General features: G+C 43.1%; 2 protein-coding genes across 4 annotated transcripts in view; one reads left to right on the top strand and one right to left on the bottom strand.

The window, feature by feature from the left end:
* ALK (ALK receptor tyrosine kinase) overlaps nt 1-8894 on the top strand; it is a 319245-nt gene extending 310351 nt beyond the window's left edge. Inside the window, exons 11-14 of one of the 2 annotated variants that reach the window (XR_011725101.1) lie at nt 2171-2305; nt 2798-2888; nt 3347-5393; nt 7990-8894. Coding sequence is in view for 1 of the 2 variants with exons in the window: in XM_071739847.1 (XP_071595948.1) it covers nt 2171-2305; nt 2798-2888; nt 3347-4051 (931 nt within the window). In the remaining variant the exon portion in view is untranslated. Of the gene's footprint in view, nt 1-2170; nt 2306-2797; nt 2889-3346; nt 5394-7989 lie in introns of those variants that run through there. The other variant, XM_071739847.1, reaches the window with a different exon arrangement.
* A 1143-nt stretch (nt 8895-10037) lies between these two features.
* The window catches only part of CLIP4 (CAP-Gly domain containing linker protein family member 4), a 31373-nt gene continuing 28542 nt past the window's right edge, over nt 10038-12868 (bottom strand). The window contains exon 15 of one of the 2 annotated variants that reach the window (XM_071739845.1): nt 10038-12769. In XM_071739845.1, coding sequence (XP_071595946.1) covers nt 12448-12769 — 322 coding nt within the window. In that variant the 3' untranslated portion in view covers nt 10038-12447. The remainder of the gene's footprint in view (nt 12770-12868) is intronic. The other variant, XM_071739846.1, reaches the window with a different exon arrangement.

Here is a 12868-nt window from a genome sequence, read left to right as displayed (position 1 = left end):
CTGCAGCAGTGAGGAGAGCATTATTTCCACTCTGAGGAAAGCAGAAGGCAGGATCCATTCTGCCAGAGGGGAAGAAGGGCATTATGCATTACGGCTTTCATTTTTCTCCTGGCCTGCAGCAGCACTGTCAGCCCTTCAGTTGCCAGTGGCCAGAGGAGGGGGAGGAAGATTGAGAGGGCAGGAGGCAAGAGCACTGGGGAAGGGGCTGGTGTTCAGCTCCTGAGCAAGCCCCATCAGGGGGAGGCACAGGGTCACACAGCTGAGCTGCTGCCTGTCAGGGCACCAAGCACAGGGGTTTCCCAATACTGGCACATAGCTCTTCACAGTTTTAATCAACAAGAAGGTGATTCAGGGGGGAAATCGTACCTGGTAAACCTCGTGGCCTTCTATGAAGAGGTCACAGCATCAACAGACAAGGGAGGAGCAACTGATGTCATTCACCTGGACATAAGCAAAGCCTTTGACACTGTCCTGCACGACATCCTGGCCTCCAAGCTGGTAAAACAGGGGTTTGATGGGTGGACCACTTGGTGGATTAAGAACTGGCTTGATGGCCACACACAAAGAGTCAATGGGTCCATGTCCAAGTGGCCAGTGACAAGTGGAGTCCCTCAAAGATCAGTGCTGGGACCAGTTTTGTGTAACATCTTTGTTGGTGACAAAGACAGTGGTAATGAGTGCACCCTCAGCACATTTGCTAATGACACCATGTTGTGTGGTGCAGCTGACACAGTGGAGGGAAGGGAGGCCATCCAGAGGGACCTTGACAGGCTGGAGAGGTGGGCCCATGCCAACCTCATGAAGTTCAACAAGACCAAGTGCAAGGTCCTGCATCTGGGTCAGGGCAATGCCAAGCACTGATATAGGCAGAGCAGTGACTGGCTTGAGAGCAGCCCTGAGGAAAACTACCTGGGGGTGCTGGTGGATGAGAAGTTCAACATGAGCCATCAGTGTACATTTGCAGCCCAGAAAGCCAAGCAGATCCTTGGCTGCATCAAGAGAAGTGTGGCCAGCAGGTCGAGGGAGGTGATTCTCCCCCTCTGCTCTGCTCTCGTGAGACCCCACCTGGAGTACTGTGTCCAGGTCTGGAGCCCCTATTACAGGAGGGACATGGATGTGCTGGAGTGTGTCCAGAGAAGGGCCACGAAGATGATCAGAGGGCTGGAGCACCTCCTATAAAGACAGACTGAGAGAGTTGGGGTTATTCAGTCTGGAGAGGAGAAGGCTCTGAGGAGACCTTATTGTAGCCTTCCAGTATCTGAAGGGGGCTACAAGAAAGCTGGTGAGGGACTTTTTAGAATGTCAGGTAGTGATAGGACATGGGGGAATGGGTTCAACCTAGAGGAGGGTAGATTTAGATCAGATATTAAGAAAAGGTTCTTCACCATGAGGGTTGTGAGGCACTGGAACAGGTTTCCCAGAGAGGTGGTGGAAGTCCCATCCCTGGAAGTTTTTAAGGTCAGGCTGGACAGGGCTCTGAGCAACCTGATCCTAGTGGGAGGTGTCCCTGCCTGGGGCAGGGGGGTTGGAACTAGATGATCTTAAAGGTCCCTTCCAACCCTGAAAATTCTATGATTCTGTGATTTCCAAGCAGCTGAGCAGATGAACGTTTTGGAGTAGGTCCTGTCCCAGCCGTTGTTTCCAAGGCTTTGCAGGCCACACCACAGAGGCCTAGAACTGTGAATTTAGCTGGGGAATGGTTTTGTTATACTCTGAGATAGAGGTGGAGGCCCCAGAGCAGCAGTGGGGATTCACTGGCATGTTATTTCATTTTGAGCAGTTTAATTGAGAAAAGTTTGTCTTGAGTGAACAGGCTACTACTCCACTTAGCTCTGTCTCCAGAAGTGGCTGGTGTCTCAGAAAAGTTTGACTTGTTAAATCTAGTTGAACAGTGCTGAGTACAAGGGCAAAGCAACCAACCAGATTTACCTACCTATATCATAAACTTAACTCACTTAACAGTCACAATTCATGAAATGATTCAAAGTCTACTGTTAAACCTGTGCAGCTTATTTATGTCTGGATGCTGCAGCAGTGATTTCCACAAGCTGCCTGTGTACAGACTGCAAAGAGCAATGCTGATGGAACTTCATCTAAGGGCACTGTCCCTCCCTCAGTGATTGTCATTCCTGTATCCTTCACTTTGCTTTTCCTTCTTTTCTGCATTCAGGTCCTTTGGCATATTGCTGTGGGAGATATTCTCTTTGGGATACATGCCCTACCCTAGCAAAAGTAACCAGGAGGTTCTGGAGTTTGTAACCAATGGAGGAAGAATGGATCCACCTAAAAACTGCCCTGGCCCTGTGTATGAGATTTTGACTTTGATATATTCATACAAATTATGTTCTGGTTTCAATGCTGTTCTCTAGCCAGAAGTCAATCACTACTAAGATTGATCTTACCTTGGCTGCTCTACCTTATGAATTTAAGTACCACTTACTGCTTTACTAGTTAGTTTTTCTCAGTGCTTTGGAGAAGAATTCAGTCTTAGATAAGCCATGAAACCACAGGTACCTAAGGTTTCACACAGGTAGGGAAAAATGGGCTTCATTACCTATAGCCCTGCCTACCCCTAATGAATTGCCCAAGGGGTTTCAGGTGGGTGGGTTATTTCTCTGATGTGCTGTGGATTTCACCCCACTGGTGGCCACATTTTCATTGCTACCAGGACCTCAGACTCCAGGGCAGGCAGAGTGCTCTTATTTATTAAAGTGTTCATGGTTTCAAGGCTGTAGCATCCAGCTCTTGTGTACCAACAGGATCAGCCATCTGAGCACCTCCTGTTCTGCTCTTTCAGTTACCGCATTATGACCCAGTGCTGGCAGCATCAGCCCGAAGACAGACCAAATTTTGCCATCATCCTGGAGAGGATTGAGTACTGCACTCAGGTACCAGTGTTCATTTGTCTTGAATGAGAAGGGTGGAGGGGGTTGCTATTGAGCTGCAGTTTAAGTGAACCAGAACATGAGATGGGATGGGATGGCAATGCTGCATTAGTGTTGTTAACAGCCCAGGGAAACTGGTGTGAGCCTGGGACCAGTATCTGGGATATTTACCTCCTAAGGTAAATTTGCTGATCCTGTTGATCCTTTTTGCCAAGACACAAGCTTATAGAGCTTTATAGTTGAATAGAAGACCGGTTGCTCTGCTTCTGCTTCTAATGACACAGATTCTAACAAGCAAGAGAGCTAAGACAAGCAGGCACCCATATCAGAGCTAGGACAAGCGGGCACCCATACCCACCCACATCAGGTGCTTCACGTCAACCACTGCATGATTTTTAATAAAGTCCAAGTGTGCATGATGGTAGCAGGCTGGGAGAAATTCTTGGTTTTCTCTCTGGTAGGATCCAGATGTCATCAACACTGCATTGCCAGTAGAATATGGCCCATCAGCTGAGGAGGAGGAGAAGGTAGTGATGCGCCCTGACAATCCAGAAAAAATTCCTCCTCTCTTGGTCTCAACACATCAAGACAGAAAGGATGACAAGCAAACTCTGCCATCTCCACCACCCCTGCCATCAGCCATCACTACTGGAAAACCTCTAGGGAAAGTGGGAGCTTTGGAACCACCAGTCCCAGGAAAGGTGGAGTCAGCCTCAATGGGGGGACATATCAACATGGCCTATGCCCAGTCCAATCCCCCTTCTGAGCTGCACAAAAAACGGGGCTCTAGAAACAAGCCCACCAACCTTTGGAATCCCACCTATGGTTCCTGGTTTGCAGAGAAGCAGGCAAGCAAAAACAGTTCTCCACTGGAGATAGAGATGCCTGGGAAGGAGAATTTGGGACAAGAAGGAAACTGTACTGTGGGACCCAACATTATAACTGGCAGGCTGCCAGGCTCCTCTCTGCTATTAGAGCCATCTTCCCTAACAGCAAGTGTTAAAGAAGTGCCTCTCTTTAGGCTCCGCCACTTCCCCTGTGGGAATGTCAACTATGGATACCAACAGCAGGGTTTACCCTTGGAAGCCTCCACACCAACTTGTGCTAGCAGTTATGAGGACCCCGTCCTCAGAAACAAGAGCCACATAACCCAGCAGGGGCCATGAGAGCCCTCTGCCCTCTTGACTTTCTTTCTCCCCCGCGGCCCCTGGGTCTTGAAGAGATGTCCTGTTACCCAATACACCTCAAGCAAGGGATCTGACAGCATCACCTTCTGTTTTGTGTCAACTATCTCCAAAAGTCCCACCCCTGAAGCTGTAATTTCAGCAAATCCAAGAGGCTTCAGATCACCAGAGCCCCAAATACAGTAAAAGAAACAAGAGGGAGGGAGGATACAGGAAACATGTTACCTGCAAGGCCCAGCTGCTGTTGCACCATCTCATATGCATGATTGTTGTCATGGATTTCCTGTGAGCTTTTCTCAGTTGTGTGTTCTCTGCTTAAGTGTAAAGCTGTGGCTCACTGCCATGAGTGTTTCATGTCCAGGGTTTTCTGTGCCAAAACTGTGGTTGCTGTGGAATGCCTGGAGATCTCCTGCAGCTGGAAGAGATTGTAGTGGGATTGGGGAGAACATTGAAAGGGAAAAAGGATACAACAGCATGGAATGGTGATACCATGGCACATTCCCAAGTTTGTGTTGCAGCTACAGTCCAGTCTCTGTAAGTCCTTGAATGCACAGCTGTTATGGGGGTGCTGGCAGGGCAATAGAAGGACACTGCATCACTTGAAACAGAGAGAAGAGGAAGCACAGGGTATGGGTGTAGATACTGTGGCTCATTCTGGGCTGGGGGGAGGGGGATGTTGTTTGGCTGAGGTTTTTGTTTTATTTTTCCTGTGCTTAAGCACTAAAACTGAGTAACACCCTTTAAAATTTCTTCTGACCTACAAAAGTAACAATGTTCTTAGTAAGGAACTTGTGTCAAACGGAACCAAGGTGAAGTCTTAAAGGACATGAGAGAAACTTTCACCATGCCCTGAAAATGGACCTGCATACCTCAGAGATTTACAATAGCCTTTGACATACCCTATCAAACAAGAGCATAAAGGCACAAGACTACATCATGCTACAATCCAGATGCCAGATACTGTCTGAATTCAAAGGGTTTCTAGTCCTTGTTCCTAAAACAAAATCTGTGTATGAGAGTGGTTTAAAGACAAACACTGCACTGACTCATTTTGTACACCTTGTGCATGAAAAATATTCAAGTTAACTGTATTGTCAAAACATAGATGTAGAAAACAATTCTTCTGTAAAGATAAGCATTAGTAACTTCAACGTAGGGTTGCAAGGAGCTGTTTTAGCATGAATGCTATTCAAAAGGGGGTGCCTATTTCTATAGAAATGGGTGTACTGAAGCATCAGCAAAGGAATGTGAAGGTGTTCTTCAGTCTGAGCCTCTTTGTTTCAGTGAAGTGACTCTGAACCTGGCCCTGGATCCAAACATTGAGGTAAGCTTCCTGTCTTCATAAGGATACAAACCAGAATGCATATTTACATATTCCTAACCTTTGAGATATGCAGACTGAAATAAGAGTGTTTGGCTTGGGTCACCACTCTTGTAAAAACCATTAGAGGAGGGAGGCAATGTGCTTTCCTAACCAGCATTTCTGACATCTCTGATATGCAGAACTAAAAATCTTTTTTAGACTAATGCAAAATTTTGTGTTGTCACCACATGCTCATGTGTTGTCAAACTTGAGTCGGGAGCTACTCCAAATTTCATGTTCTTCTGCTGCTTTGTGCAAGCTTCTTTAGCTTGAATTAAAAGAATATTTGTTATCTGTGAGATAATTAGGCTTGCAGCTCTAGTCCTGAAATAGCTACAAGAGAAGAGATTCTGTCTAGCTTAGAAATGGGTTAACATCACACTGGTCCCTCTCTTTCTAGCTCAGTAAACTCAGTAAGGTAGTTCTCTAGAGCCTCAGGAAAGCAGATTAATTCAGGAGGTAAGCACTATCAGAACAATTTCTTACACTAGTGTATTATTCACATATAATAGCAATTTTCATTTAAATATTCCAGTTTTTCTCATTTTCAAAAGGGCTTGTTTTATTTAGCTCTTCTTTGCATAAAAGCACACTCGAGTGTTTGCTTCCCTGCCTCTTAGATGTTCCTGAGGAGAGAATCTGACATGCATACTGATGAGTTCTTCTTAAAGAATGCATAAGAAGAAAAAGCCACAAAGTTAAAGGTCTCTGACTAGCAGAAATAATTAATTTTGAGTCTGGGGCAGCAGCTCTGATGCTGCTCAAGTGCAGGTGAGCTGCCAGGTTATGATGTGAAAAGTAGCGTTTCTAAAGAAGCTTTAAAAGCACAAGCAGCAAGAGACAACTGTAAGTTTGTGGGAGTGAAGGGAGGGAGGCAGGCTTTCCCCAGCCATGGCAGTACTGCAGTTGTATTAACACAGAAGTTGTATTTTTCACACAAGTGGAATACGTGAGGAGATAATTCTGGTCAAAGGAAATGGTGAATTGGTACTGAAATTCTCCAGTCTGGTGGGTGTGGTGCATTGAGATACACACTGTTCAGTACTAACAGTTGGTTTAAGTAAGCTTCCTTCCAGAAGCTCCAGTGTAAAATGTTTTCTTGGGGGTGGGGCTTTCTTGGTTTTTTTGTTTTGTTTTTTTTTTTTTAAAGCAAACATAACTCTTGGCATTCAGAGGAATTCCAAGAAATCTACTTTCAGCTTATTTTTAATGTAAAAACTCCATAACATCTCTAAGCTTTTCCACAGCAGGCATTTAGTTTGGCAGTGCTGTGTGCTGTGCCAAGCACAGTACTGCTGTTTCCAAAAAATCTTTTGTCAGTATTGATGCTAATCAGCTCTGGCCATCAGAAGCAAGGCTTGGAGCATCCCCTGTTTCCAAAAAATATTTTGTCAGTATTGATGCTAATCAGATCTTGCCACTCAAAAGCAAGGCTTGGAGCATTTGCCTGTCCTCTTTCTTAGAAAACAAGTAATGCCATCAGCCAAATTATTTTGATGGACTGATTTCCTGGGCCAAAGGGTGCTCTGCTGCTCGTGTGCACTGCATTGCTTAACTTTAATATCCATCCTGTTGCAAAAGCATTGCCAGGATTTCAGTGACAGTGCAAGATTTCACTTATATCCCTGGGATGATGTACTAAAGCCTTCCTTAATGATACCTGTTTCCCCTGTCTCTAAAGTAACAAATCACACATGGGACCTATCAATTACTCCACCATCTCCAACTGCTGAAGGGTTGACAGAAAAGATGTAACATTTAACCAGTAACCTTGTGAGAGCTGATGTTGCCAGGCAGGTTTGCCCTGGGCTGACAAATAGCTCAGGTTCCTTTGGTAAGGTAGGAAAGAAGCTGCTGAAGCTGCTTTCCCAGGGCCAGTCCAAGCCAGGCAGAGGGAGACAACAGAAACTTAAGTTTTGTGTGTTGGATAAAGCTAACAATCTGCAGCTCAGAGGCTGTAGACTCTGTGTGTGTGTGTGTGTGTGTGTGTGTGTGTGTGTGTGTGTGTGTGTGTGCGTGTAAAACAAGCCAAATAATTCACTCAATGGACTTGAAAAGAAAATGGCTTAAATTCCGTACAGGAAAGTACTTGCTTATTTTTATTGATTTAATTCATGTTAGCATTTCTCTTACAGCATATGGAAATGTTGATGTGTATGTATTCCAATTTCTAGCAGTTTCCTTCTAGCACATATTCTATAGCTGTACACCATTAGCAAGAATTTTTTATTTCTGTGCCTAGAAAGATGCAGCTGTTCAGTTCTTAGCCCTGCAGTGAACAGAAAGCGCTTAAGTCACCATGAGCTCAACAAACCTGATGTGGAAATCCCAGATTCCCTTATTAAACCCCTCCATGCTGGGTTTAGTGTGTTGCAGGAGGAAAAAAATATCAAGTGATAGTAACCCTCTTATCCATTTTTTTCTATGGCTTATGTTATTTTAAAATATGGTATATCAAGACAATATAGATATTTCTAAGGATACTGGTTTTTAAAAGTATTAATTTTTTCCATTGGCAACATTTACATTCTGGTCTTACATCTTCCTCACTCTACAGTGAAAAAGCTGGAAGCAGTCTACAGGATGTAAAGCATGACTGAGAAAATCCTGTGCTACCACTCTCTCACTCTGAAAATCACTTATTTCCATGTGAATGTTATGTGTTTCCTATACATGTTAGGTAGGTTTCTGAACTCTGTAAGCTGCTGAAGACAAACCAGGTTGGGCTGCTTGCTGATCTACCTTTCCAGTTACCCTTTCATCTTCCTTTTTGCTCCTGAACCTTGTTTCTCTACCATGTGCCTGGAAATCACCAGCGAGGAAAGAACTATGGTTGGTGCTGCTTCCTTAAGGAGCAGTGGGACTTTGCTGGAGTGAGAAAAAGAGGTACAGATAACACAGGTCAAAAGCATGAGGGCTGTATTTATTTGGCTGAGTCAGCCTTCTGCAGTGGTGTAGTCTCAACAGGTCCATTAGCTCCCCTCAGCATGAGAGCAGCTGCAGCACCCCTGGGAGCAGTCACCTACCCACTGCATGAGGTAAGGGCTGAACTAGGCTGTGAAGGATTTAACTTTGCATGTCTGCTCCTGTTACCAAGCCTGTCTTTTGGGTAAAAAGAACCTTGACATCAGAATAGCATAAAGCAGCCTTTCACAGCAGCAAAGACATCACCATTTATCTGTCCTGAAGCTAACTCCCTCACAGGAAAATGTCCAATTTGTCTGCATCTGGCTTCTTTTAGTAACAAAATACCATCACAGGAGTGTCTGTCTCATGTACAGCAGTTTATTCAGCATTGCTTATAGAGGAAGGGCCTGTGCATTTCAGGGATACTATGAAGAAAAATACTAATATATGGTCATTGAATATTTTGTATTGAATAGTGTATTTGTATTGTAAACAAGTGTAGTGAACCCCAAGGCATGAAGACAAATAAAATCACTATATCTGGCTTTCTCCATGTTGGGCTGTGTAATGATTGGTTTGGTGTCAGAGGAAGGTCTCTGAACATCACTTGTTAAAACATTTACTTGTTAAAAGTTACAGAAGTACTAAGGTACACGCCACACAAAGGAGCCAGTGTGGTGTTAAAACTGCCAGCCAGAGTTCTGGCTACCAGGAGTGTGTTTAGGACTTGTTTGCACTGCTATTCTCATATCTCCAAGTTTATTGCAGAGAAAGGTGCCATTGCACCTATTATAAACCACCAAGGTAAGTGACCAGAATAAAAAAGAGGAAAAAAAAAGGTCTGTTGAAAAAGAGTATTTTGGGTTTTTAATTCCTAAACATATAAATCCTAAGACACATTTTTCTTTCCTTTGAGTCTGGACATGGACTTTTTGATTGAATTACAAGCTGTATCCTCTCCACACCACTCCTATGATACAGGTAGGTGCTTTTCTTGAAATTAGGGCTGACTCATAAATAAGCCTTAGTCTCTTTCACTTACTTAGCCACATGCTCATTCTTCTGCAGGATAGTGCTGATTTAGTCAACAAGACTTTTTTTTGCCTGCCAGCAGGCTCTAATTTCCATTTTTTCCAGACTTGTCTGTCCACACTTAGGAAAGAAAAAGGGTGCAGGTGAGTACTTGCTATAGGGTTTTCATGGATACAACTACAGTTTCTACCTGGTGTAAAAGTCATGATGTAAATTCTGGACTTGACACTCGTGCAACACACTCATAGGTAAAAGAGCTAATTTGCCAGAGAAACAAGGCCTTGTTTTGCAAATCTGCAGTGCCAGTTTTGGGTCCTTGTGCCTCAGATCTGGTGGAATAGCAACAATTTAATAGCACAGGCTCCCTGCCCAGAAACCCATCACTGTCAACATCTGCAAAGCAATCCCTGAATCCAACTGGACTGAACTGACTAGAAATCCTCATCCTGGGACACATGAAGATTAAGTCATCCTCCTTCTCCTGTCACACCTGTGACCCCTCCTTTCCAGCCACTGTCCAATAAAACTTTTTTCAAAAGTTTCCATTGCTGAGAGCAGTGAAGAAGTACATTTTCTGAAACCAGACCTGAGACATGCTGTAAAAACAAGAACCAGCCTCAAGGTCTGCACCAGCACAGCAAAGAACTTCTGAACACCATCTGCTAATTTAGTTATCAACCAGGTAATATTTTATTCATGTGGCTTATAGAGACTTTGAGAATAATTTGTATTCTTTCTAACCAGTCTGGGGCTGTGATTATACAGACCTCAGCACAGCACCTAATTACAAATGTGAAAGTGTCATTTATTTCCAGAATTTTTTTAAAGACACAGAGTGACATCCTGTAGGAGTTGCAGAAAAGGATTATGGCAATTTACCTCAGATTTCAGGAAGCACAAATCCTTTCACATCACCAGTTTTAAGGTAGCCATCAGTAATCCCTTCTGGAATGGAGGGATTGCTTGACTTCTGTTTCCCACCACGTGAATTTGCAGTGCTGCTTACTTTCTGGCAGAAGATTCTCCATGCTACCAAAACAGCTCTGTACTGGTAACACTCCTGAAAATTGGGATTATTCAGCCTGGAGAAGTAAAAGCTCTGGGGAGATGTTATAGCAGCCTTCCAGCCCCTGAAGGGGACAGAGGAAGGCTGGGGAGGGACTTTTTACAAGGGTATAAAGTGATCAGACAGGGGGAAATGGTTTCAAGCTGGGAGAAGGCAGATACAGCTTAGACATTAGGAAGAAATATTTTAGGGTGAGGGGGGTGAGACTTGGGAACAGGTTGCTCAGGGAAGCTGTGGATGGCCCCTCCTGGAAGTGTTCAAGGCCAGGCTGGATGGAGCTTTGGGCAGCCAGGCACAGTGGGAAGTGTCTCTGCCCAGGGCAGGGGGGTTGGAGACAGATAATATTTAAGGTCCCTTCCAGCCCAAAACCATTCTGTGATGCTACAATTTAATGAAACTATTTTGCCAACTATTCACCAAGACTAATAGCTGCAGCACTAATAGCTGCAAGAAACAGATATTGTACAAAGAAAAGTTCAGTACATCACTGGATATCTGCATCTTCAAATATAAAGCCTCTTTTTTTTACATTCAAAATTTACAACTTTTATATTAAAAAAAAAAATAAATCTCTTAAGTTAGACTACACTATGCATTAAATACAGCTGTGGAAAAATAGGTACAGCAATATTTAGAAGCTAGCAGCAGCAGAATTCTGCCTAAAAATAGGATATTATGATGTAATTTTAAAGTGTCACTTGCTCAAGCAAATCACTTAAGAATAAAAAGATTGTTCCTGGAACACAAAACCATCCCGATAAGATAATGTTTACATATGCTGAGCAATTAAAATACATTATACAATTAAAACATGGATAAAATATTAGCTTTTTTAACAAGGCTGATATGCAAATATGGTCACAGCAAGATGTGTTACAATACTGTACCTAAAAACTACCCTTAATTTATCATAAGACTTTTACAAGAAATTTATATAGAAAACTGTGCAGAAGGAAACAAACATCTATCACAAACAAATCAAATTATTTAATACAGTGCCTAAAAACCCTGCATATACCCCATACCACTGGGTATGAATTATCCATTACCCTGCTGTATTTATATAGACAATATTTTTTATGAAGGTCTTACATGTAGTTCCACTCTGGATTTATTTGTCAAGTGATACTTGTAACCTGCAGCACACCAAACAAAAAAAAGAAAAGCCTAAAAATGAAAGTTCTCCAGGAGTGTGCAAAGTGCATTATTTTAAAGAGTGCTGTTTCTAAGTAGCTCTTTCTAAAAAGGCATACATCAAAAAGTGCTTTTACTCTACAGACTGACATGCAGCATATTTGTCAATCAAAATTTGTCAATAAAAAAAAGGCTTTTGGCTTAATAGAACTACTGCTGTTCACTAGGATAACCACAAATCCTTGTATTTATCAGCCCTTTTGTGTTCTGGAGGGTAGAACAGGAAGGAGAAAGAAGATGAGGGAACTGAATGATAAATACATCACAACTCCTTGCAAAAGCAGTTTTGGTTTGGGGTTTTTTTCTTTTTATTTCTTTTTCTTTTTATTGCTAGCAGCTGGTATTGGAATTGACAAAGTGCCCAGTAACCAGACTAATGTCACTCATTAACCACTGCCTCTGTCAAAAGCAGGCAATGTGTATTTGAGTTCATTACTACAGGGAGGAAAATCACTTAAATACTGCACGAATCACAAAGCAACTTTAGAGAACGTTGGAGATACATTCTCTAACTGGAACATTATTCAAATAATAAAGCATCTCAAACCCAAGATGCTTTTGCAATAACCTTCCCAGGCAGGGCTGTTTCACTTTGAGAAAGAGAACAGTGTTTTCACTTCTTTTCACTTTTTTAAATCTATATGGTTATTTTATATATATATATATATTAAAATATATATTCTTTGTACACACACATACGTACACATTTATGAAAAATGCAAGTGCAGCTATAATAATGTAAAAATAAGCTGGCGTTCTAGATAGGGTCTCGTGTGCTTTAAATCCTCATTTCCTACTGCATGAGTGCATTTTGGCTCAGCAAATATCATCTACAAGTTTTGCCCCACTAATGCCACGATAGGTCACTCTCCTGGGTCGCACTAAGACCCCGTGGTTCTGCTTACAGGTGAAATAGCGCCTCTGCCCCACAGAGCCATCATTCTTCCCCTTGGCACTTCTGAGTTCAAGTCCCAGCCAGATCCCTGGTGCAAAGTCTGCAGGCCCAATGTATCTGATTGTCCCCATTTCATTGGAGCTGGTCAGAAGGACCTGAGAGCCTTCATGCAGCTTCACTGGCCCCTCAGTGCTCGCTGTAGTGGTGTTGCTCCAGCTGCGCTGCAACACGGAGCTCTTGGATCTAGTTAGGGAAAAAAGGACAAAAAAAAAAAAAAAAACCAAAACAAAAGTCTCTACAAAATGCCCAGGGCAAATCTGTAATTCAGTGCATGGAAAAAAA

This window comes from Heliangelus exortis, chromosome 3, assembly GCF_036169615.1.
Source record: "Heliangelus exortis chromosome 3, bHelExo1.hap1, whole genome shotgun sequence".
NCBI lineage: Eukaryota > Metazoa > Chordata > Aves > Apodiformes > Trochilidae > Heliangelus > Heliangelus exortis.
This window is presented reverse-complemented; position numbering and strand designations above follow the sequence as displayed.